Source organism: Salmo salar, chromosome ssa03 (assembly GCF_905237065.1).
Source record: "Salmo salar chromosome ssa03, Ssal_v3.1, whole genome shotgun sequence".
In the NCBI taxonomy this organism is placed as follows: Eukaryota; Metazoa; Chordata; class Actinopteri; order Salmoniformes; family Salmonidae; genus Salmo; species Salmo salar.
In genome coordinates, this window is record NC_059444.1 from 89039860 (window position 1) to 89067214 (window position 27355).

Sequence of the window (27355 nt, forward strand, 5' to 3'; positions counted from 1 at the left end):
TGTTGCTCAACTCCTGTCACAGGTCCCCCTAGGGCAGGGGGTACTCAACTCTTACCCTACGAGGTCCAGAGCCGGCTGGGTTTCTGTTCTACCCGAATTAGTTGCACCCACCTGGTGTCCCAGGTCTAAATCAGTCCCTGATTAGAGGGCAACAATGAAAAGTTGCAGTAGAACCGGTTTTAAGGTCCAGAGTTTAGTTTGAGGGCCTAAGGGTTGCACAATTGTTTACTTTAGTCCAGCACTACAGTAGCACACATGCTGCAACGATCAACAAGCTCTTGAGAAGTTGTGTCAAGTGTTAGTGCTGGGCTATAACAAATATGTGCAACAGGGGGGTGAGGGCCTGCGAGACTACACTCCCGGAGAGTTGAGTAACACTATTAGAACATTGGTATTGCTGCACCGGCCTGGGCAAAGTAACACTACCATAAGACACCTATAGGTTACACTCAGTAACCACTGAAACTTCAGGGGGATTCATCCTAGAGGTTGAGTTAGCTCATCCTGCTGGCAACACCAGGGTCATTGTGGGTTCATCTCTCAGCCCACATATTACATCAGTCATTTGGGATGAGACTAGAAAGTGTCCAATGACCACATTTAGCATAGTTCCAACCAACAAAACAGCATGTTTTCACTCAAAGTGTTGGTCTGACACCTTTCAGTGTGTGTAAATACCTGTTTTTGTCCCCCGATTCCCTTGTCTAACACTTCAGATACCTGTGGACTGAAATAATTAAAATGTTGCAGATTGAAATACATTGTATAGAATGAACGCTGTTTTGATCTCCACATAAGAGAATCCCGTTTTCTCTGACACGTTCTATTTCAACCTCTTGGGGAAAAGTCTCTGACTTCAGCTATTAAGAATGTAAAGCTAAAGATATTAGCAAATTACACATTACTCATTTGCAAAGGCCGATTGAGTTTCAGGATCATTCAGCTCAAATTCTTGACCACTAAACCACCATGCCACTTAGCATGAAACTTTTGGGCATGCACCAAAGGAGTATGCTAGCATGGACATTGGGGCACATCCAGAATCTGTATCTGAAATAATACCACACGACAGACATCAAAATGGAGTCTGGCGATCAGAATTCACAATAGACAAGTTCACGTGCACAACTTTACTGTATAAATGGAACTCAAGCTAGTAGGACATTGAACAGCGAGCCTAAATAATTGGACATGATCCTATAGAAATGGCAACAGTATAAGGCCGTGTTCACACAGGCAGCCTAATTCTGATATTTTCCTCACTAACTGGTCTTTTGACCAATCAGATCAGCTCTTTGCCAATAACTGGGGGAAAAAAGAATGAAGAATTGGCATGCCCGTGTAAACGCTGCCTAATGACACAATAGTGAGTTGTGGCCTTCGACTCTCAGATACAAATACAGAAAATGAGAGATTGAGGCTAGTGAGGACCAAAATACCTTCTCTATTACAACACTGCTGAGGCGTTTAAAAGACAGGAACAGAGATTGCCACTTCTGTGTGTAAATACTGAAGAGAAAACTACCTTGGAATGCAAGAAAAGCTAGCCTACACTTGCTTGTTGCAATGCAGAACACGTTGGCAAAGACCAAACATGGCTTTTTTCCCCACATGGTGAAAAAATAAACAAGATGATCACCTGGATGTGTAGCTATGTGACTTGCGTCATTAAGTAATCAATGAATTACTCCGCTCAGATGTTTACCACTAGGGGCAGTAAAGTGACGTTCATATTTAAACCCAGTCTATAAATCCCCTCTTCAACTTCTAGTTTCTTGTTACAATTGTCAGAAAACGTGGATAAACTGAAGTCACAATGCTAATGGTGCAGCCAATGACAAGCAACAGGAAGTGAAGTTTCTGTTACTACGGTGACGACACTAATGACAGAAAGTGGAACTTGGATGCGTTCACAATTCCAGATCCCGTCAATACGAGCGGCAACGTCTCCCATGTGGTAAAGGAACTGCAGCGCGTGAGGGGGTTATTGGGCTATGTGCAGCGCGTGAGGGGGTTATTGGGCTATGTGCAGCGCGTGAGGGGGTTATTGGGCTATGTGCAGCGCGTGAGGGGGTTATTGGGCTATGTGCAGCGCGTGAGGGGGTTATTGGGCTATGTGCAGCGCGTGAGGGGTTATTGGGCTATGTGCAGCGCAAGAGGGGGTTATTGGGCTATGTGCAGCGCGTGAGGGGTTATTGGGCTATGTGCAGCGCGTGAGGGGTTATTGGGCTATGTGCAGCGCGTGAGGGGTTATTGGGCTATGTGCAGCGCGTGAGGGGGTTATTGGGCTATGTGCAGCGCGTGAGGGGTTATTGGGCTATGTGCAGCGCGTGAGGGGGTTATTGGGCTATGTGCAGCGCGTGAGGGGTTATTGGGCTATGTGCAGCGCGTGAGGGGTTATTGGGCTATGTGCAGCGCGTGAGGGGGTTATTGGGCTATGTGCAGCGCGTGAGGGGGTTATTGGGCTATGTGCAGCGTGTGAGGGGTTATTGGGCTATGTGCAGCGCGTGAGGGGTTATTGGGCTATGTGCAGCGCGTGAGGGGTTATTGGGCTATGTGCAGCGCGTGAGGGGGTTATTGGGCTATGTGCAGCGCGTGAGGGGGTTATTGGGCTATGTGCAGCGTGTGAGGGGGTTATTGGGCTATGTGCAGCGCGTGAGGGGGTTATTGGGCTATGTGCAGCGTGTGAGGGGGTTATTGGGCTATGTGCAGCGTGTGAGGGGGTTATTGGGCTATGTGCAATGTGTGTGTGGTGTTATAGAATGGTGCAACGTCTCTGAGTGCTTTTCTTGCTCTTCTTGTTGCTGCGGTTGGTTTCCTTATACCTCCTGATCTCCCTGACTAGAGAGTAGAACGCCTCCTCCACTCCCTGAAACAAAGACGCAAAAAGGAGAAACTTTACACTCAAATGAAGCGTGATGGAATGCAGCTTGGTCGCCTTCAGTAGACTCAAAAACAGAGCAAATGAGTAGAATAGAAGAGTGCTACCTGAATGTATCCAATAACAAAGTTATCCCATTTGTGCCCTCAAATACTGACATAACGGCTGTGTACAGATGTGTTATGTTACCCAATACCTTTAGTGAGTCAGTTGAGTTTATTCAAATTATACACACAACAGTTAAGGACATAGGAGTCTGTCAGGACAACACATCTCCTCTCTGACCCTCCGTGTTTAGGACCAAAAGGCTCCTTAACAGCTTCTACCCACAAGCCGTAAGACTGCTGAACAATTCATCAAATGGCCTCCGGACTATTACATTGACCCCCCCCCCCCTTTTTGTACACTTAAATAATTGTTTTACTTTAGTGTTTTTGGTAAATATTTTCTTAACTCTTCTTGAACTAGACTGTTGGTTAACCTGTCTGGGCTAGGGGGCAGTATTTTCACGGCCAGATGAAAAACGTACCCAATTTAAACAGGTTACTACTCTGGCCCAGAAACTAGAATATGCATATTATTAGTAGATTTGGATAGAAAACACTGAAGTTTCTAAAACTGTTTGAATGGTGTCTGAGTATAACAGAACTCATATGGCAGGCAAAAACCTGAGAAAAATTCAACCAGGAAGTGGGAAATCTGAGAATTGTAGTTCTTTTGAATCCCTATCGAAACTACAGTGTCTGTGGGGTCACGTTGCACTTCCTAAGGCTTCCATTGGCTGTCAACAGCCTTTAGAAACTTGTTTCCTCCTCCTCCTGTTACTGGGCAGAGAATAGTAGCTCAGTCAATGAGTGGACTGCCTATGGACAAAGGGCTTGGGTATGCGTGAGCGCGCCGTTCCTTCTTTTTCTCCTGGAATGAATACGCTATTGTCCGGTTGGAATATTATCAACGTTTTATGTTAAAAATACCATAAGGATTGATTGTAAACAACGTTCAACATGTTTCTACGACCGGTAATGGAACATTTTGACTTTTTGTGTCCTGATTTACGCTCGCGCGTTATGCCTCTCGATAGTGATCTGAACGCACGAACAAAACGGAGGTATTTGGACATAAATATGGAGTATTTCGAACAAAACTAACATTTCTTGTGGAAGTAGGAGTCCTCTGATTGCATTCTGACGAAGATCAGCAAAGGTAAGAGAATATTTATAATACTAATTCAGAGTTTTGTTGATGGCAGAACTTGGCGGGTAGCTGTATAGCTTGCTTCGATGGCTGAGCCATGTACTCAGAATATTGAACAATGTGCTTTCTCCGTAAAGTTATTTTGAAATCTGACAAAGCGGTTGCGTCAAGGAGTAGTGCATCTATAATTGTTTTAATAACTGTTGTAAATTTTATCAATGTTCATGATGAATATTTTTGTAAATTGATGTGCACATTCACCGGAAGTTTTGGTGGGAATACATTTTCTGCTGTTTTGTATTTCGCGCCATGCTATTTCACTGGCTGTTGAATAGTGTGTCCCGCAGGTGGGACGGTCACGTCCCACCTAGCCCATAGAGGTTAAGGGGTTGTAAGTAAGCATTTCACAGTACACTTGTATTCGGCGCATGTGACATAAAGTTTGATTTGTCCAGTTTGAGGCCTAACAGGCCTGCTACAATGGACGTATCATCTCTGCAGAGTGAGAAGTAGGAGACAGAAGCTAGCGCTGCTCAGCGTCTTGTTCTATTTCAAGATTCCCACCTGTGAACACGTGATAAAGTGGATCACGTGCTGCTCAAAAGTTACGCTTCCAGTGTAGCTGGTCCATATCTACTACTCCCCTGTGTAGTTCCCCTGGCTGGAAAACCCACCTGTCTGGTTTTGGCAGAGGTCTCCACGAAGGGCACACCATAGCCGCGGGCCAGCTCCTGAGCCTGCCTGCTCTCCACGCTCCGACTCCCCAGGTCACTCTTGTTCCCCACCAGCACCATAGGCACACTGTCACTGTCCTTCACCCTGTTGATCTGTTCTCTGTGGAGGAGAAACAAATGGACATGTTTTTTTGTCATCTAAATCTACTTTTAATTCCAAAGCCTCGCCTCCATTGTCAGTGACAACGCAGTTCCTCCATGTCCGCCCGGCCGGACGGGAACCCACATGGTTCAAATGATCACGTTGACTTCATGGACCGTCAGTCCTTGCATTCATAGAGCCATCTAGAAATTGGAGTGGCTACAGTTATCCAGCCCCATCCCTCAGCTCTAAAGCAAACCAAGTAGAGGGATTGCCGTGTAGCTGTTGTTCCACATTTAGAGTTGGGCCTTAATGGGGGCGTGATACCTAACGGAGTCTGACAACAGTAAATAAATGGATGCTAACGGAACATGATCATGACACTCCAGTGTTGTATTCAGTAGTCGCGGACCATAGCAAAACGTTTGGCCTGTTTGCGAAACATTTTGCCACGGAAATAGTTTACTCCAAATGGAAACCATTTGGCAATGAAAACTAGAGTTTATATTGGACAAATTCAAGTAGGTCCCTCTGAGTTTCCTTCTGTTTGCTTCCAAGTGTAAACGGTTTCCGTTGCAAAACCTTTCGCAAACAGTCCAAACGTTTTGCCACGGTCTGCGACTAATGAATGCACTCCAGGTGTAGGACAGCAGTCAGTACCTGTACAGGTGAACGTCCTCAAAGGACTTGATGTTGTTGATGGCGAACACACAGAGGAAGCCTTCCCCTGTCCTCATGTACTGGTCCCTCATGGCGCTGTACTCCTCTTGACCTGCAGTGTCAAGGATGTCCAGCAGACACGTCTCTCCGTCAATCACCACCTGCTTCCTGTACGAGTCCTAGGTTGAACATAACAAAGCTTAAGACCAGGATTCTAATATCCTAGAACTCTTAGCATAAATGAGGAAGAATTAAAAACAATGAGACCAGCGATGCTATTAAGCAACATGACTTAATCTGTTTATTTTCAGAAGCTTCCACATGGAATTATTAGGTTTTGCTAACCTGGGTATATTCAACCTAGTACAATCCTAAAATAGGGGTGTGTTCATTAGGCACCAAATGGAAGGAAACAAGCAGAAACAGGGAGGGGCTACCTGGACTTGACCAATGAGAAAACGTTTATTTTTTTCTCTTTTCTGTTGCTCTAATGCAGTGCTTCCCAACTCCGGTCCTGGAGAACCCCACAGCAGCACACATTTTGTAGTAGCCCCGGACAAACATACCTTATTCAACTCACTGAGGGCCTGATGATTAGTTAGAATCAGGTACCTACCCATAGGTACTGGTGTGAATCTGAATGGATTGGAAAGCATGATCGTAACAACATGTTTGGAAAGTAATAATCCTGCCCCTTTGCCACCCTTATAGCTTACGGAGCCACTCTGTAAATCATTCTAACCATTTAGCTAGCGGCAACACTTATCCTAATGATCAGGAGACTGTGGATAGATACTTATAGAATAGAATGTACATAGACTCTATATGTAAGATGCATATAGTCGGTTGCTACGTTTGAAGCAGACGATTTCAAATCGAATTAATTCTCAATTAAAAGGGCAACTCCACAACTTTTTAACCTCCTATTCATTATTTCCAGCACCAAACCAGTGTCTACATATGTGGAAAACTGAGCATTTCTACATTAAAAATGATAAATGACAACAAAAGTTACAAAAAAAAACATTGATTTCCAAACAGATTCGCGTTGGTGTGGGGAGCAAGAAAATACCATCCCTTTAGCTAGAAACTCATTGCAGGTTTTGAAAATCATGGTTTCTTACTTTTAATCCTACCCTGTGATGTCACAGAAGCATTTTTTTTAGGAACCCTTCTTATCCTTTTTAACTACAGATCATAGCAACGTGCCATTTTCACACAGACACTGGTTTGGAGCTGGGGATATAAGGGGAAAAGTAGTGTAGTTGCCCTTTAAGAGTCGCACAGAGAAACACCTGCAACTCACCTCAATGGTGGGGTCATATTCATCCACAAAGTGATTCTGGATGAGCTGGATAGTTAAGGCACTCTTCCCAACACCTCCAGCACCCACCACAACAAGCTTATACTCAGTCATGCCTAGAGAGAGCGGGAGAAAGAGAAACACGTCAATATGTTTCCATTAAAGCTTCACATAGAAATGTGTGTTATAGATCTGTCATTCTCATTGAAAACAAGTCTACGTGGTAAATCTGTTCTATGTAAGCTATTTCTATGCTTCCCGTTCTTATGTTTTGTTTTTGCTTATTTCGGTTTCTTACACCAACTTCAAAACAGCTGAAAATACAATATTTTTTGTAAAAGAATACACAATATTTCTGTTTATGGAAATTATATTTCACAACGGTTTAGATGGTACAATGTTTCTCTAGACAATGACTGCTTGTTTTGTCACATTAACTGAAATTAGGCAAACTATTTAGAATTTTAGCAACCAGAAAATGGCATAGCGATTCCTGCATTTTGCATGTTTAATAGCACACATGGAACAGATCTACCACTTAGACTAAATGAGAATGACAGACCTATAACTCCCATTTCTATGTACATTGTTGGGTCACCCAAAAAGTTACATATTGTAGCTTTAAATGTTGAATCCATTTACAGTTATTAAAATGGTTGATTTAAGTACTAGTTGTTTGCTTACTTGTAAATAAGTTCTGAAATGTCTGTGTGCGCAATTGTGTGTGTGCGCATGTCAAATTTTCACCTGACTGTATGGTTCATTGTAGAGACCTTAACCCAATGACCTCAAAGAGACTTGGACCTCCTGGCTTAATGATTCATGCGTTGGGCTTTACAGTAGCTGGACCCAGATTCGAGTCCTGGTCGGGGCTACCCCCTCGAAATTGGCTACACTGGTGTCAGATGTGAGATGGCACCTGTGAGGCCATCTGAGAAAGGTGTACACCTGAGGAACTTGGTATAGAGAAGCGTGGGTCACAATCTCCTGAAGGAAGGTGGTAATGTAGGGACCTTAACCAAACCTCAACAAGAGATTCTGACCTCTTGGCATAATGGTTAAGGTGTTGTTGACTTGACAGTCTCTAGATCAGGGCTCGTGTCCCAGTCAGGGCTAGTCCCCGAATTCATAACAATATTATACATTAACTCATTTCTGAACCAAACGAGTCCTCATTTCTGAACCAAACATTTTAGGCAAATTATATACTTTCTGTTCAAGTGTGATGAGGTGTTCGTCTTTCTGTCCAATTAGGTAAATTCTAGACAATATTTCTGCACACTTGGGGGACCCCTTTTGAGTGAAGAGTACACCCTAAGGCAAACGCTCTGTATACTCTTTCAATTGAACACAAAGCACCAGTAAGACAAAGGCACGAGGAAACCTGTGGTGTCTACAGTACAGCCAACAACAAGTTCACATAATATGCACGTTCAGTGATTTGGAATAGCCTACGGCCCGGAGAATTGTCTGATTATTGCAGAATATCAATATTTATTCCCGGTCATTACAAAAACATGCTGGTATCTACTAGCAAAGAGTCTGGCTCTAATTTGACCCAGATTTGTATGGGAGCTAACGTTAGCTAGCATAGCACAACTAACAGACTGCGGTAGATGGCACACTAGGCAGAATTACAATCACTGCATTTCTGCGATTATAATGTAACGCTAGGCCTATTGCATGAGCAAAATGACTAAATCAGAGTGCTTACCTTAATTTGGTTGGTCGTTTTCCACCAAACAAAAATGCAGCGTTTGAATGACAAAATGAGATTAGTGCTACATAGCCTGAAACAATTTCCTGATTGAAGCCAGCTAAGAACAAATATTTGCTTTTAGAAGCTGCAATCTTTGCAGCAATTGAGCCACAAATATGCCAAATCACTGTTGGCAATGAACGGGAAATATAGGCTGAATATAACCCAAATTGATTTAAAGGTAAGAATTAGTAGTAGGGGAGTAAATCTCTCTAGACTCCATTGTGGTTGAAAAGGGGCAAGGCTTTCACGGCAAACGCAATCAATGGTATTGATTTCACAGCCAATACCATTGTGGTAAAGCAGACAGACAGTAGAGTAACCTAACCAGAATGGGTCTTGCGTTCTACTTCCGGTTATAACCGCCTTCAAATCAGAAACTGACCAATCAGGAACCGACTGAAAGCCTCATTGGTCGTGTCCGAAAAATAAATCGTGCGCTCGCGACGCCTTGATAGTCCCGCCTGTGTACGAAGATTAACCAATCAAAGACATTGTTGCGGTGAGGTTTGGAAAGAGCGCACTCGAGTCTGATTGGCTCGATTATTTGGGTTGTTGAGTGTGCGGAGATAATTTGACCACTAGATGGAATCACTGTACTAGCGGCTAACCAACCGATAGGCTGTAAAAAGATCTAACCGCTCCCGATCAAAATATACAGAATTTAGATGTCTGTGAAAAACAGACACACAGTCTAGATCGCTTTGTTCATTGCACGCTATTGACGCATTTCAAGCACAAGGTTGATGGCCCAATTTTATGGGGTTTCCTTAAAAACGATATTCAAACTGACAAATTGGATGGGGATAATATTGGGAAATAAAACTTCATGGAATACCTTAATCTCTATTGAGTTTGCTGTAAGTATCGAACTGCATTAGTTAAAGAGAGGATTGGGGCTGTAAAGGTCAGTAGTGGAACCCTGACAGTGATGGATCAAACTGTGTTACACACACACACACACACACACACACACACACACACACACACACACACACACACACACACACACACACACACACACACACACACACCAGTCTCTCCCCCCTCACCTCCCCGCCATAACCTAGGCTATAGCCAATACCCTGCATCCTCCCCCATTTTCTCTCTCTCTCTCTCTCTCTCTCTCTCTCTCTCTCTCCCCTACTGAGTGCATCTGCTCTCGTCACTAATCTTTGCCTAAAATCACAGAGATAATCCAGCATCCATCTGTCATGGAGCAGAGAGAGAGAGAGAGAGAGAACCTTGGGAATATGAATGTGAATATTATGTAAAAAGTTACAAATTCCTTGTGCTATTACAATACCAATCGTTGTATTTACTAAAATGTGCCAGTGCTATATGACTACTGTAACCAATATGCTATTGTCTACTTAGAAAGTGATACATCCAGAATTATTGATCAATTATAAACAGTAATGACATCAGCGGTGTAATAATGATGACACCATTTTATATACACCTTTTATTTTACACATATACATATTTCATACATGTCATATTTTTTCTGTGTTTTTGTATGTATATATCTGTATGTGTTTTTACATGTTGTTTCCCCAACAGGTAATCGTACGTTTCCACAAGACAGAGGAGAACACGGAAACAGGAAAGTAAGAAACCAACAGAAAAACAACAACAACTATAGTAACAAGTCCAGGATTGGTTGCTGAAATGTTCTGTTCAGGACACGTAGAGCATACAGTCCCCGTTAGCCTCGCAAACGTACACTGTATAATATGACAGAACACCCACACCTGAAGATACAGTTCGTATTGTTAAAGACCAGTATTAGACACACATTGCACGCTGTGGTACAATGGCAACCGCACATTTTTTCCATCACTGCACAAAAGGTTAACACACAATTCACCGACAGTCAGTCATTCACTAACAGGCCGACAAGTTTCATCAATAGAAATAATACAGCAACGTGTGGTCACACATTAACATCCTAAGTCATTATTACTTCTCTTGTCACACGTGGACACATGGCCACGTTGTGTGGTGCACTCACTGCACCCATGGAACCATCATCACAGCATGCTCACCGCACAATGTTCCAGCACCTGCACCCGACGCACGCACGCACGCACGCACACACACACACACACACACACACACACACACACACACACACACACACACACACACACACACACACACACACACACACACACACACACACACACACACACACACATACATAGACACAGTATTGCGCAGCTAACCTTGTGGGGACATACAATTCAGTCCCATTCAAAATCCTATTTTCCCTAACCCCTATACCTAACCCTAACCTGTACCCTTACCCTAACCTTAACCCTAACCCTAGCTCCTAACCCTAACCCTAATTTTAACCCTAACACTAACTCTAACTCTAACCTTAACCCTAAACCCCCTAGAAATAGCATTTGATCTTATGGGGGACCAACAAAATGTCCCCAGTTGGTCAAATTTTAGTTTGTTTACTAGTTAGTATAGAGCACTGCCTAATACATAGAAACGTATATAGAAAGGAACAGTAGCCTACATACAGTAAATATTGACTTCTACATATAAGTGCGTTCAGTGATTTTGGCAAAATGCCTAAAATACTGAGAGGGTAATATGACAATAATGACAGAATTCTGGAGCACCATTTAACTGCTCTCTGACAGGATTCAGTGGAGTAACCAATGGCCTTTCCTCATGGATATAATGCCCACTTTGCCGATGCTCGAAAACATTGGACTGCTGTGTGCAACATTGGCCAGTAGCAATAGAAAATAAGCTTTGGGTTGAGTCGCATCCATACCACCCATGCTTATAAACAACAAGCTTTTCAAAAACGAGACACTTACATTTGATTTCCAGACACACCCACAAATCCGACAGACTGCTCATGGAGACTTATTCGTTTGAAAGTAAATTACATGTAAATTAAACTCAACTGATGAGTGAGCAACAGTGGCCCAATAAGAGTTTCAGGTTCAACAGGCAAAATGTTCCTCACACACACACACACACACACACACACACACACACACACACACACACACACACACACACACACACACACACACACACACACACACACACACACACACACACACTGGAATGCTGAGCAACATCTACAAGAAAACATTTAATTCCTTCAAAGCACCACTCCTGACTTGTCACAAAGGGTTCAAGAGCAGGAGGGAATTATGGGAGATTAGTTCAGGTTCTGGACCACAACATACAACATTATCATCACCCCCCCCCCCACACACACACACACACACGCTCTCACACACTTACACAAATGCATAAAATTCATATGATGTCCCACATGTGTAAATGTACGTATATACAAAAACACACCTATGACAATTTGCTAACCCTCTATCTTCCCTCACTACATGTCCTTTTTCCAAAACATCTGTCCTTTCTTATTTCACCTCTCTCTCGCTCTCTCTCTCTTTTCCCCATCTCCCCACTCTTCAGACTTGAGAAAGTTACTGTATACTTAACATGAACTTAAGTCAATAAATCATGGACTTAAGTCAGCCTTTTTAGACTTAGGTCCATGTTTAGTCAACTTATCTCAAGTCTGAATAGGGCATTATGTGAGCTCCCTCTCTCCCTCCCCTCCGTAGAGATACTGGTTGTATCCCGGAGGTTGAACATATTCCTCCGTCTTCTCCCAGTCCTGGACCCACCCTGCCCCCCTCCAGCACCCCCTCCTCCGTTGGGGCCCGCTGTTGGCTGGCTCATGGCTCCGTACTGCCCCCCTCCGCCTGTGCGGTACATCTCTTCCGTCTCATTGGCCAGTTCGTCCTCATCGATGATGCCACACTTCTCATCGCTAGTGTCCTCCTGGTCCGCCCACGGCTGCTTCTCCCCTGACGCAAAGATTCCTGGGAAAGAGCCAGAAGGATAATTCAGAATCAGGTTTGGGTCACATTAGATTCACACCTCGGTCGTAGGCTATTCATAAGACACCAATCGGAAGAAAACTGATGGAAACAGAAAGGGACTAACTGAGCTTGTCCAATAAGAAATGTGATTAATGTGATTAATACTTTATGTGGCAAAGTGGATTCAAATGAGTAATCACATGTGATTGAATTCATGTAATTGGATTCAAACATGATTTTTTATTTAATTCAGTCTGAATTCCCTTTAGGGTTCACACATGATTGATTTGGTGAAGGATTTACATCTGTCATTCATTCGTGATTCTCATGCGATGTCGGCAGAACTCAAGTTGCATTTATACATATATTGGTGATTTACATGAGCCACAGTCGATTAATTTGTGGTTCATGCTAAATTGGCACTGGATTCCCAGTATTTTACACATAATTTATTTGCGATTCACATAGGAGTCATGTGATTTAGAAACCCCCCACACATGGTTCGTTGACGAAATTAACTATTTGCATACAATTCACAAAGACCCCCTGAACTATAGGTTCATTGAATGACTGGAGCTTCACACAGGAACCAACACATAAACACATACCATAGAAAATCACTCCACCATAGTGAACAACTGAAGCGATGAGGAAGACACCCTGCCAATCTTCACGCGTCTGAGAGAGAGAGAGAGAGAGAGAGAGAGAGAGCAGAGGTTTTAAGATAGGGAATTATGGAAATATAAACATGTTAGAATCATCCTGTTGACAAATTCTGGACAACAAACCAAACAAAACAGTTGAATAGTTAACAAGCTGTTTATGATTAGACCTAAAGCCTTGTCCTGGACTAAAAACCATTCTCACTAAATCATGTCCATTCAAAGTTCATTTCAGTTAGTACCAGTCTTTTTCTGCTGTCTTGCCGACGACTCATGGAATTGTCTTGACAATGACAATGAAGTAGGTAAAGCACAGACAGATCTGGGACCTGCCTATATGTTAGTCCAGGACTAGGCTTAATCTGTGTCTGGGAAACTGCTCCTCCATGTAACTGGTTAAATGTAATGCCAGTTTGATAGAACAGAGTGCTGTGTGTCTTGGTAATTCCCCTCCATGTAACTGGTTAAATGTAATGCCAGTTTGATAGAACAGAGTGCTGTGTGTCTTGGTAATTCCCCTCCATGTAACTGGTTAAATGTAATGCCAGTTTGATTGAACAGAGTGCTGTGTGTCTTGGTAATTCCTCTACATGTAACTGGTTAAATGTAATGCCAGTTTGATAGAACAGAGCTCTGTGTGTCTTGGTAATTCTCCTCCATGTAACTGGTTAAATGTAATGCCAGTTTGATAGAACAGAGCTCTGTGTGTCTTGGTAATTCCCCTCCATGTAACTGGTTAAATGTAATGCCAGTTTGATTGAACAGAGTGCTGTGTGTCTTGGTAATTCCCCTCCATGTAACTGGTTAAATGTAATGCCAGTTTGATAGAACAGAGCGCTGTGTGTCTTGGTAATTCCCCTCCATGTAACTGGTTAAATGTAATGCCAGTTTGATAGAACAGAGCTCTGTGTGTCTTGGTAATTCTCCTCCATGTAACTGGTTAAATGTAATGCCAGTTTGATAGAACAGAGCGCTGTGTGTCTTGGTAATTCCTCTACATGTAACTGGTTAAATGTAATGCCAGTTTGATAGAACAGAGCGCTGTGTGTCTTGGTAATTCCCCTCCATGTAACTGGCTAAATGTAATGCCAGTTTGATTGAACAGAGCGCTGTGTGTCTTGGTAATTCCTCTACATGTAACTGGTTAAATGTAATGCCAGTTTGATAGAACAGAGCGCTGTGTGTCTTGGTAATTCCCCTACATGTAACTGGTTAAATGTAATGCCAGTTTGATTGAACAGAGTGCTGTGTGTCTTGGTAATTCTCCTCCATGTAACTGGTTAAATGTAATGCCAGTTTGATTGAACAGAGCGCTGTGTGTCTTGGTAATTCCCCTCCATGTAACTGGTTAAATGTAATGCCAGTTTGATAGAACAGAGTGCTGTGTGTCTTGGTAATTCCCCTACATGTAACTGGTTAAATGTAATGCCAGTTTGATAGAACAGAGCTCTGTGTGTCTTGGTAATTCCCCTCCATGTAACTGGTTAAATGTAATGCCAGTTTGATTGAACAGAGTTCTGTGTGTCTTGGTAATTCCCCTACATGTAACTGGTTAAATGTAATGCCAGTTTGATAGAACAGAGCTCTGTGTGTCTTGGTACCTTGTGTTTGGTCATGGCGCCCACTATAAGAGGGCACACCATACCCGACAAGGTGCCCACTCCGTTGGAAATGCCCATCAAAATGCTGGCATAGCGGGGGGCAATATCCAAGTGATTCACGTTGAAACCTGAAGAGAGAGGGAGGGATGGGGGGACAGGAGAAATGCAGAGAAATATGTTGGTTTGGCACCCAGAACCAAATCTCCCGCTATGTAACAGTCTGTCTGGAGTGACTCACCATCTGACCATGCTACAAACAACTGAAGTATGAAGCTTTCCTCATCACCAGTAGGCTGCCTAATCTAACCACAACCTTACCCAAACCCTAACCACAACATTACCTTAACCACAACATTACCATAACCACAACCATATCCTAAACCTAACCACAACCTTATCCTAACCCTAACCACAACATTACCTTAACCACAACATTACCATAACCACAACCATATCCTAAACCTAACCACAACCTTATCCTAACCCTAACCACAACATTACCTTAACCACAACATTACCATAACCACAACATTACCTTAACCACAACATTACCATAACCACAACCATATCCTAAACCTAACCACAACCTTACCCAAACCTTAACCACAACATTACCATAACCACAAACTTATCCTAACCCTAACCACAACATTACCATAACCACAAACTTATCCTAAACCTAACCACAACCTTATCCTAACCCTAACCACAACATTACCATAACCACAAACTTACCGTAACCATTACCACTTATCCTAACCCTAACCACAACATTATCCTAACCCTAAAATAAGACTAAAAAACTCATAAGAATCTGATTATATAGCCCATTTTTTTCATAGCATGACCATTTCAACAAAAATCACTTTCAATGTCTGAAAAGGAAAGAACAGTCCTTAGGTTTGGTATTATCTTCCTGACTGTTGTTACTCAGTAAACCTAACTGACAGTTTGGTATTATCTTCCTGACTGTTGTTACTCAGTAAACCTAACAGACAGTTTGGTATTATCTTCATGACTGTTGTTACTCAGTAAACCTAACTGACAGTTTGGTATTATCTTCCTGACTGTTGTTACTCAGTAAACCTAACTGACAGTTTGGTATTATCTTCATGACTGTTGTTACTCAGTAAACCTAACTGACAGTTTGGTATTATCTTCCTGACTGTTGTTACTCAGTAAACCTAACTGACAGTTTGGTATTATCTTCATGACTGTTGTTACTCAGTAAACCTAACAGACAGTTTGGTATTATCTTCATGACTGTTGTTACTCAGTAAACCTAACTGACAGTTTGGTATTATCTTCCTGACTGTTGTTACTCAGTAAACCTAACTGACAGTTTGGTATTATCTTCCTGACTGTTGTTACTCAGTAAACCTAACTGACAGTTTGGTATTATCTTCCTGACTGTTGTTACTCAGTAAACCTAACAGACAGTTTGGTATTATCTTCATGACTGTTGTTACTCAGTAAACCTAACTGACAGTTTGGTATTATCTTCATGACTGTTGTTACTCAGTAAACCTAACTGACAGTTTGGTATTATCTTCATGACTGTTGTTACTCAGTAAACCTAACTGACAGTTTGGTATTATCTTCATGACTGTTGTTACTCAGTAAACCTAACTGACAGTTTGGTATTATCTTCATGACTGTTGTTACTCAGTAAACCTAACTGACAGTTTGGTATTATCTTCATGACTGTTGTTACTCAGTAAACCTAACAGACAGTTTGGTATTATATTCATGACTGTTGTTACTCAGTAAACCTAACTGACAGTTTGGTATTATCTTCATGACTGTTGTTACTCAGTAAACCTAACAGACAGTTTGGTATTATCTTCCTGACTGTTGTTACTCAGTAAACCTAACTGACAGTTTGGTATTATCTTCCTGACTGTTGTTACTCAGTAAACCTAACAGACAGTTTGGTATTATCTTCCTGACTGTTGTTACTCAGTAAACCTAACAGACAGTTTGGTATTATCTTCATGACTGTTGTTACTCAGTAAACCTAACAGACAGTTTGGTATTATCTTCCTGACTGTTGTTACTCAGTAAACCTAACTGACAGTTTGGTATTATCTTCATGACTGTTGTTACTCAGTAAACCTAACTGACAGTTTGGTATTATCTTCCTGACTGTTGTTACTCAGTAAACCTAACAGACAGTTTGGTATTATCTTCATGACTGTTGTTACTCAGTAAACCTAACAGACAGTTTGGTATTATCTTCATGACTGTTGTTACTCAGTAAACCTAACAGACAGTTTGGTATTATCTTCATGACTGTTGTTACTCAGTAAACCTAACAGACAGTTTGGTATTATCTTCATGACTGTTGTTACTCAGTAAACCTAACAGACAGTTTGGTATTATCTTCATGACTGTTGTTACTCAGTAAACCTACCTGACAGTTTGGTATTATCTTCCTGACTGTTGTTACTCAGTAAACCTAACTGACAGTTTGGTATTATCTTCATGACTGTTGTTACTCAGTAAACCTAACTGACAGTTTGGTATTATCTTCATGACTGTTGTTACTCAGTAAACCTACCTGACAGTTTGGTATTATCTTCATGACTGTTGTTACTCAGTAAACCTAACTGACAGTTTGGTATTATCTTCCTGACTGTTGTTACTCAGTAAACCTAACAGACAGTTTGGTATTATCTTCATGACTGTTGTTACTCAGTAAACCTAACTGACAGTTTGGTATTATCTTCATGACTGTTGTTACTCAGTAAACCTAACTGACAGTTTGGTATTATCTTCCTGACTGTTGTTACTCAGTAAACCTAACAGACAGTTTGGTATTATCTTCCTGACTGTTGTTACTCAGTAAACCTAACAGACAGTTTGGTATTATCTTCATGACTGTTGTTACTCAGTAAACCTAACTGACAGTTTGGTATTATCTTCCTGACTGTTGTTTTTCAGTTAACCTAACTGACAGTTTGATACCTGTTTTGAATTACGAGTGGGACATTTCACTTCCATTTATCCAGCGTGTGGTGCAACTGAGCATCGTTTCTCAGACCAACAAGTTGACTGAAGAATACCCTAACTGATTGGTTGTTGTCTTTCTCCAAAGTGAATTGACCAATCAGATTAGCACAGAGGTGGGAGATGACACCCATACCCTTGCATCACAAAGCATTCGTCACTGAGGATTCTACCAATGCTCATGCACAGACAGTGGACACGTTCCAGGCTGACTACACTTCAGACACATGATCTCACAATGCCTGGATAGGTGTTTAATAGCTAACCACGTACATATGTCATCAACAGAACATCGTTGACAGTTCAAAACAAGTAGATTATTTATAATTCATTGATTGGATTTATATAGTGCTTTTCTACCAACTGAGGTACTCAAAGCGTTTTACATAGTAAGGAGGAAACTCACCTCATCCATCACCAATGTGTAGCACCCACTTGGGTGATGCACGGCCACCATTTTTGTGCCAGAACGCTCATCACACAACAACTGAATATGAATTTAAATATGGTTTCTCACAGCTCTGTAGAAATGTAGTGACAGTCCTAAAGTCTGTTTGCTTGTGGGAGAGAAAATCTTTCATGTTCTTACCTGAGATGGCAAATCCACTGAAGCCCACAGCGATGACTAAAAAGGAGATGGCCATGACCTTGGTGTGAGAGTATCCCACCACCAGCAAGAAAGTGGCCTCCATTCCAAACCCTGGTGACAAAACAGGAACCACAACTAAACACACTAAAATCACCACTAACAACAAACAGGAAAGATCACAATATGGAAAGGATCTTAACCTTTGACTCTAATGTTAGTCCTGGTATTAGGGGTGGGTGGTGGTGTTGATCAACATTTAGTTTTGCCATCTGTGACAAACATAGGTTGTGGGCAGAGACATATATTCAGAGAGTTGGGCCAACTTTTAGATTTTTTTGCCCAAAAATGTACATATTGCAACTTTATCATTAATGTCTTGTCCTAGTCGTGTTTGTTGACTGGATGATTTTAATTTGCCCGTTCTGTCATGCCCATGCCCTGTGCCAGTGATGTGATGATGATGATCCTGTGTGGCTCAGTTGGTGAGAGCAGAGCGCTAGCAATGCCAAGGTCACTGGTTCAATTCCCACAGGAATCGTGTATATACAGATACTATAATGTTTGCCCTCACTGAACTGTGAAGTCATTTTGGACTAAAGTATCTACCATTTGGCACATATTATATCCCTTCTGTTTTAAAATAACAATTAGAGAACGTTCTGCATTCCTTCTGTTTTATATAACAATTAGAGAACGTTCTGCATTCCTTCTGTTTTATATAACAATTATAGAACGTTCTGCATTCCTTCTGTTTTATATAACAATTATAGAACGTTCTGCATTCCTTCTGTTTTATATAACAATTATAGAACGTTCTGCATTCCTTCTGTTTTATATAACAATTATAGAACGTTCTGCATTCCTTCTGTTTTATATAACAATTATAGAACGTTCTGCATTCCTTCTGTTTTATATAACAATTAGAGAACGTTCTGCATTCCTTCTGTTTTATATAACAATTAGAGAACGTTCTGCATTCCTTCTGTTTTATATAACAATTATAGAACGTTCTGCATTCCTTCTGTTTTATATAACAATTATAGAACGTTCTGCATTCCTTCTGTTTTATATAACAATTATAGAACGTTCTGCATTCCTTCTGTTTTATATAACAATTAGAGAACGTTCTGCATTCCTTCTGTTTTATATAACAATTATAGAACGTTCTGCATTCCTTCTGTTTTATATAACAATTATAGAACGTTCTGCATTCCTTCTGTTTTATATAACAATTATAGAACGTTCTGCATTCCTTCTGTTTTATATAACAATTATAGAACGTTCTGCATTCCTTCTGTTTTATATAACAATTAGAGAACGTTCTGCATTCCTTCTGTTTTATATAACAATTAGAGAACGTTCTGCATTCCTTCTGTTTTATATAACAATTAGAGAACGTTCTGCATTCCTTCTGTTTTATATAACAATTATAGAACGTTCTGCATTCCTTCTGTTTTATATAACAATTATAGAACGTTCTGCATTCCTTCTGTTTTATATAACAATTAGAGAACGTTCTGCATTCCTTCTGTTTTATATAACAATTATAGAACGTTCTGCATTCCTTCTGTTTTATATAACAATTATAGAACGTTCTGCATTCCTTCTGTTTTATATAACAATTATAGAACGTTCTGCATTCCTTCTGTTTTATATAACAATTATAGAACGTTCTGCATTCCTTCTGTTTTATATAACAATTAGAGAACGTTCTGCATTCCTTCTGTTTTATATAACAATTATAGAACGTTCTGCATTCCTTCTGTTTTATATAACAATTATAGAACGTTCTGCATTCCTTCTGTTTTATATAACAATTAGAGAACGTTCTGCATTCCTTTTTATTGGTTCGATGGTTCTTCCCCTCTCTGACACAAATTGGTTGGGTTGGGACGTTGAGCTAACGTTGAGCTAACGTAGTTCTGGCACTGAGAGTTACCTGTCTCCTGTTCTGTTCTGTGAGACTGCTCTCATTAGCAGAGGGGCCAGTGATGCGTACACAGCAGGCTTGTGTTAGTGCAGTCCCAGCTGTAGAATCAGCAGTTTGATCCAGGCTAGCGCACCACTACCACTAGCTCACAGCAGCAGAACATGTCTATGTGCTGCGACCGTCATACACCATGCTCTCTCAGGCACTTTAATACTGCTTTTACACACATGATGCCCTCATGAACAAGCTGCCGCCACAGTCACACACACACTCTCTCTCTCTCTCTCTCTCTCTCTCTCTCTCTCTCTCTCTCTCTCTCTCTCTCTCTCTCTCTCTCTCTCTCTCTCTCTCTCTCTCAATTCAATTTAAATTTACAGGGCATATGTTTACATTGCCAAAGCAAGTGAAATAAAACATTTACAGTAAACATTACACTGTTCCAAAAGAATAAAGACATTTCAAATGTCATATTATGTCTATGTGCAAATAGTACAAAAGGGAAAATAAATAAACATAAATATAGGTTGTATTTACAATGGTGTTTGTTCATATCTCTCTCTCTCTCTCTCTCTCTCTCTCTCTCTCTCTCTGGGGATAATGATGTATTTTATTCTCTTCCCTCTCCTCTTTCCCTCTCTCTCTCTCTCTCTCTCTCTCTCTCTCTGGGGATAATGATGTATTTTATTCTCTTCTCTCCTCTTTCCCCCTCTCTCTCTCTCTCTCTCTCTCTCTCTGGGGATAATGATGTATTTTATTCTCTTCTCTCCTCTTTCCCCCCCTCTCTCTCTCTCTCTCTCTCTGGGGATAATGATGTATTTTATTATCTTCCCTCCTCTTTCCCCCCCTCTCTCTCTCTCTCTCTCTCTCTCTCTCTCTCTCTCTCTCTCTCTCTCAATTCAATTTAAATTTACAGGGCATATGTTTACATTGCCAAAGCAAGTGAAATAAAACATTTACAGTAAACATTACACTGTTCCAAAAGAATAAAGACATTTCAAATGTCATATTATGTCTATGTGCAAATAGTACAAAAGGGAAAATAAATAAACATAAATATAGGTTGTATTTACAATGGTGTTTGTTCATATCTCTCTCTCTCTCTCTCTCTCTCTCTCTCTCTCTCTCTCTGGGGATAATGATGTATTTTATTCTCTTCCCTCTCCTCTTTCCCCCTCTCTCTCTCTCTCTCTCTCTCTCTCTCTCTCTGGGGATAATGATGTATTTTATTCTCTTCCCTCTCCTCTTTCCTCTCTCTCTCTCTCTCTCTCTCTCTCTCTCTCTCTCTCTCTGGGGATAATGATGTATTTTATTCTCTTCTCTCCTCTTCCCCCCCTCTCTCTCTCTCTCTCTCTGGGGATAATGATGTATTTTATTCTCTTCTCTCCTCTTTCCCCCCCTCTCTCTCTCTCTCTCTGGGGATAATGATGTATTTTATTATCTTCCCTCCTCTTTCCCCCCCCTCTCTCTCTCTCTCTCTCTCTCTCTCTCTCTCTCTCTCTCTCTCAATTCAATTTACATTTACAGGGCATATGTTTACATTGCCAAAGCAAGTGAAATAAAACATTTACAGTAAACATTACACTGTTCCAAAAGAATAAAGACATTTCAAATGTCATATTATGTCTATGTGCAAATAGTACAAAAGGGAAAATAAATAAACATAAATATAGGTTGTATTTACAATGGTGTTTGTTCATCTCTCTCTCTCTCTCTCTCTCTCTCTCTCTGGGGATAATGATGTATTTTATTCTCTTCCCTCTCCTCTCTCTCTCTCTCTCTCTCTCTCTCTCTCTCTCTCTCTCTCTCTCTCTGGGGATAATGATGTATTTTATTCTCTTCTCTCCTCTTTCCCCCCCCTCTCTCTCTCTCTCTCTCTCTCTCTCTCTCTCTCTCTCTGGGGATAATGATGTATTTTATTCTCTTCTCTCCTCTTTCCCCCCCTCTCTCTCTCTCTCTCTCTCTCTGGGGATAATGATGTATTTTATTATCTTCCCTCCTCTTTACCCCCCCCCTCTCTCTCTCTCTCTCTCTGGGGATAATGATGTATTTTATTCTCTTCCCTCCTCCTTCCCCCCCCCTCTCTCTCTCTCTCTCTCTCTGGGGATAATGATGTATTTTATTATCTTCCCTCCTCTTTCCCCCCTCTCTCTCTCTCTCTCTCTCTCTGGGGATAATGATGTATTTTATTCTCTTCTCTTCCCTCTCCTCTTCCCCCTCTCTCTCTCTCTCTCTCTCTCTATCTCTGTCTCTCTCTCTCTCTCTCTCTCTCTCTCTGTGCCCTCCCTTATAACTACAGGATCTTCATTTGAGCCAGTTGGCTACAGCATGAAACTAATCCAGCAGCAACAGGAAATGTGAATTATTATGTGGATTAGAATTCATGGACATTTTTTTTGAAAGGTTGAATCTGAAATTACACTACAAGTTTACTACTACCTCTCTATTTGCCCTCCCTCTCACTCCACTCTACCCATCCTCCCTCCTCTCTCTCCACCCACTTTCTCCCCTACTTTTCAATTCAATTCAATTCAAGGGGCTTTATTGGCATGGGAAACATATGTTAACATTGCCAAAGAAAGTGAAGTAGATAATAAACCAAAGTGAAATAAAGTATAAAAAATAACAGTAAACATTACACTCACATTACACTTGTTCTAAACATTACACTTCTTCTTCACTGGTTGCCCTTTTCTTGTGGCAACAGGTGACAAATCTTACTGCTGTGATGGCACACTGTGGTATTTCACCCAGTAGATATGGGAGTTAAAAAAATTGGGTCTGTTTTCAAATCTAAGTTTCCCTTAATTAAGTACAGATCTAAGATCAACTTCCCCTCCCCCAATCCTAACTTGAACCATTAGTGAGGGAAATGCAAAACTGACCCCAGATCTGTGTCTATATAGGGTAAAGTTCACCGTGGAGTGGCCTCTCACCTCCACAGTTCATGAGCTTCCTGACATTAGTGGTGGTCATGATGTTGTGTGTTCTAAGGTAGTCGGCCAGCTGTCCCCCAATGGGCACAACGATGGTCATCACCAGATGTGGCAAGGCCGACACCATCCCCACCTGACAGAGAGAGAGAGAATTCACAAAATGGAGCAAACATTCTGCATGCAGAATTCTGCAAAAACATCCTCTGTGTACAACATAAAACATCAAACAATGCAGAACAGAATTAGGATGATACCCCCTAATTATCAAAATCCAGAAAACAGTTATTACATTCCATCTAAAACAAAGCGATTCCCCAACTTCCTATAACAAAGCCATCACAAACATAAACACAAACATACCCCACAGATCCCCAGGACAGAAACACAATTAGACCAAACCGAATCATGAGAAAACAAAAAGATAATTACTTGACACATTGGAAAGAATTTACCAAAAAACAGAGCAAACTGGAATGCTATTTGTCCCTAAACATAGAGTACACAGTGGCAGAATACCTGACCACTGTGACTATGTACAGACTCAGTGAGCATAGCCTTGCTATTGAGAAAGCCCGCTGCAGGCAGACCTAGCTCTCAAGAGAAAACAGGCTATGTGCACACTGCCCACAAAATGAGGTGGAAACTGAGCTGCACTTCCTAACCTCCTGCCAAATGTATGACCATATTAGAGACATATACACTGCTCAAAAAATAAAGGGAACACTTAAACAACACAATGTAACTCCAAGTCAATCACACTTCTGTGAAATCAAACTGCCCACTTAGGAAGCAACACTGATTGACAATAAATTTCACATGCTGTTGTGCAAATGGAATAGACAACAGGTGGAAATTATAGGCAATTAGCAAGACACCCCCAATAAAGGAGTGGTTTTGCAGGTGGTGACCACAGACCACTTCTCAGTTCCTATGCTTCCTGGCTGATGTTTTGGTCACTTTTGAATGCTGGCGGTGCTTTCACTCTAGTGGTAGCATGAGACGGAGTCTACAACCCACACAAGTGGCTCAGGTAGTGCAGCTCATCCAGGATGGCACATCAATGCGAGCTGTGGCAAGAAGGTTTGCTGTGTCTGTCAGCGTAGTGTCCAGAGCATGGAGGCGCTACCAGGAGACAGGCCAGTACATCAGGAGATGTGGAGGAGGCCGTAGGAGGGCAACAACCCAGCAGCAGGACCGCTACCTCCGCCTTTGTGCAAGGAGGAGCAGGAGAAGCACTGCCAGAGCCCTGCAAAATGACCTCCAGCAGGCCACAAATGTGCATGTGTCTGCTCAAACGGTCAGAAACAGACTCCATGAGGGTGGTATGAGGGCCCAACATCCACAGGTGGGGGTTGTGCTTACAGCCCAACACCGTGCAGGACGTTTGGCATTTGCCAGAGAACACCAAGATTGGAAAATTCGCCACTGGCGCCCTGTACTCTTCACAGATGAAAGCAGGTTCACACTGAGCACATGTGACAGACGTGACAGAGTCTGGAGACGCCGTGGAGAACGTTCTGCTGCCTGCAACATCCTCCAGCATGACCGGTTTGGCGGTGGGTCAGTTATGGTGTGGGGTGGCATTTCTTTGGGGGGCAGCACAGGCGAGCAGCCAGAGGTATCCTGACTGCCATTAGGTACCGAGATGAGATCCTCAGACCCCTTGTGAGCCCATATGCTGGTGCGGTTGGCCCTGGGTTCCTCCTAATGCAAGACAATGCTAGACCTCATGTGGCTGGAGTGTGTCAGCAGTTCCTGCAAGAAGAAGGCACTGATGCTATGGACTGGCCCGCCCGTTCCCCAGACCTGAATCCAATTGAGCACATCTGGGACATCATGTCTCGCTCCATCCACCAACGCCACGTTGCACCACAGACTGTTCAGGAGTTGGCGGATGCTTTAGTCCAGGTCTGGGAGGAGATCCCTCAGGAGACCATCCGCCACCTCATCAGGAGCATGCCCAGGTGTTGTAGGGAGGTCATACAGGCACATGGAGGCCACACACACTACTGAGCCTCATTTTGACTTGTTTTAAGGACATTACATCAAAGTTGGATCAGCCTGTAGTGTGGTTTTCCACTTTAATTTTGAGTGTGACTCCAAATCCAGACCTCCATGGGTTGATAAATTGGATTTCCATTGATTATTTTTGTGTGATTTTGTTGTCAGCACATTCAACTATGTAAAGAAAAAAGTATTTAATAAGATTATTTCATTCATTCAGATCTAGGATGTGTTATTTTAGTGTTCCCTTTATTTTTTTGAGCAGTGTATTTCCCTCAGATCACAATGACCCACAAAGACTTCCAAAACAAACCCAATTTGTATAAACTCCCATATCTACTGGGTGAAATACCACAGTGGGCCATCACAGCAGCAAGATTTGTGACCTGTTGCCACAAGAAAAGGTCAACCAGTGAAGAACAAACACCACAACCCATATTTATGTTTATTTATTTTCCCTTTTGTACTTTTTTGCACATCAATATAACACTGTATATAGACATAATATGACATTTGAAATGTGTCTATTCCTTTGAAACGTGTCTGTGTAATGTTTAATGTAAAACATTTTTTTATTTCACTTTTGTTTATTATCTATTTCACTTGCTTTGTCAACGTCAACATATGCTTCCCATGCTGTCACGTCCTGAACCTTGTAAGATGTAATTTTCTATAGTAGAGTAGGTCAGGGCGTGACAGGGGGTGTTTTGGGTGGTTTTCAGTGTTTTCTATTTCTATGTTTTTTTGGGGGTTGATCTCCAATTGGAGGCAGCTGGTCCTCGTTGTCTCTAATTGGCGATCATATTTAAGTAGGGTTTTTTCCACCTGTGTTTGTGGGCAGTTATTTTCTGTTTAGTCTCTGTACCTGACAGAACTGTATTCTGATCGTTTGCCGTTTGTCTTTAGTGTTTTTGAGTTAATAAATATCAATATGAGCACTCAACACGCTGCGCTTTGGTCCCCTCTATACGACAACTGTTACACATGCCAATAAAGCCCTATGAATTGCATTGAATTGAGAGAGCGAGAGAGGCCTTTTTTCTTCCCAAAAACAAAAAATGTGAAACTATGGTGGGCCAAATTTAACCCGCAGACCACCAGTTGTTTTTCTCTGGGCTAGAGGCCAGTGGATAGGGTCTGGGCTAGGGTATAGGGGCTAGGGGATAGGGGTTAATTCATAATTAAAACTCTGTCTCACCTTGCTGATCTCAAAGCCAAACACTTCCTCGAAGTAGGCCGGCTGGCTGATGAGAAGCAGGTAGAAAGTCCAGCTCCTGCAGAAGTTGGCTACGATAATGGCGTACACCGGCATGGACGTGAAGAATGCTCTCCACGGGGTTTTGAATTTCTGCAACAAGGAGGAATGAGAGATGGTTGTGCTCACAGTCCTCACCAGTCCTCACACAGCAAAAAAGTGAAATTATAGAGGGATGTGGTGTGTGTGTGTGTGTGTGTGTGCGTGTGTGCACAAGTCTCAAGCAAAAAGAAAAGCGGTGGAGTGTGTGTGTGTGAGAGACAGTGCAGTTTATTTGAAACACAATGGTGTGTTTCATGTGTCTTTGTGCCTACCTGTAGAGGATTGGCAAAACCTGCTGACTCTCCGATGGCTTCCTCGATGTACTTCCTCTCCTCAGGGGTGATAGTGGGGTGGGCTGCTGGGCTTTCATACGACACCAGGATCCAGAACAGATACCATGCTATCCCAAAACTGCCTGGGAGAGGGAGGGAGAGGGAGAGAGGAGAGAGGTAAAGGGGGAGAGAGAGGATGACAGAGAGAGGAGAGAGGTAGAGGGATAAAGATGAGAGAGAGATGAAAGAGGTAGAGGTAAAGAGGAGAGAGAAAGGAGAGAGAGGAGGATAGAAGTAGGGAGGTAAAGGGGGAGAGAGAGGAGGAGAGTGGTAGAGAGGTAAAGAGGGGAGAGAGAGGAGGAGAGAGGTAGAGAGGTGAAGCGGGAGAGAGAGGTAGAGAGGTAAAGAGGGGAGAGAGAGGAGGGGAGAGGTAGAGAGGTAAAGGGGGGAGAGGAGGAGAGGTAGAGAGGTAAGAGGGAAAGAGGAGGAGAGAGGTAGAGAGGTAAAGGGGGAGAGAGAGGAGAAGAGAGGTAGAGAGTTAAAGAGGGGCGAGAGAGGAGGAGAGAG

At 42.1% G+C, this 27355-nt stretch overlaps 2 protein-coding genes across 2 annotated transcripts in view; both read right to left on the bottom strand.

Annotated features, from left to right (window-relative positions):
* Positions 1-2550: 2550 nt before the first annotated feature.
* Positions 2551-8876, bottom strand: LOC106601908 (GTPase HRas). Its single transcript, XM_045715722.1, has 5 exons — positions 8569-8876; positions 6858-6970; positions 5552-5730; positions 4750-4909; positions 2551-2869 (listed from the first exon to the last, which is right to left on the bottom strand). The coding sequence occupies exons 2-5, from the start codon at positions 6966-6968 to the stop codon at positions 2756-2758; spliced, it is 564 nt and encodes a 187-aa protein (XP_045571678.1). The 5' UTR covers positions 6969-6970; positions 8569-8876; the 3' UTR covers positions 2551-2755.
* A 1192-nt stretch (positions 8877-10068) lies between these two features.
* LOC106601845 (vesicular glutamate transporter 1) overlaps positions 10069-27355 on the bottom strand; it is a 69936-nt gene continuing 52649 nt past the window's right edge. The window contains 8 exon segments of the mRNA XM_045715723.1: positions 10069-12301; positions 12304-12491; positions 13100-13169; positions 14755-14882; positions 18353-18463; positions 23216-23348; positions 26418-26567; positions 26789-26931. Coding sequence (XP_045571679.1) covers positions 12197-12301; positions 12304-12491; positions 13100-13169; positions 14755-14882; positions 18353-18463; positions 23216-23348; positions 26418-26567; positions 26789-26931 — 1028 coding nt within the window. The 3' untranslated portion in view covers positions 10069-12196.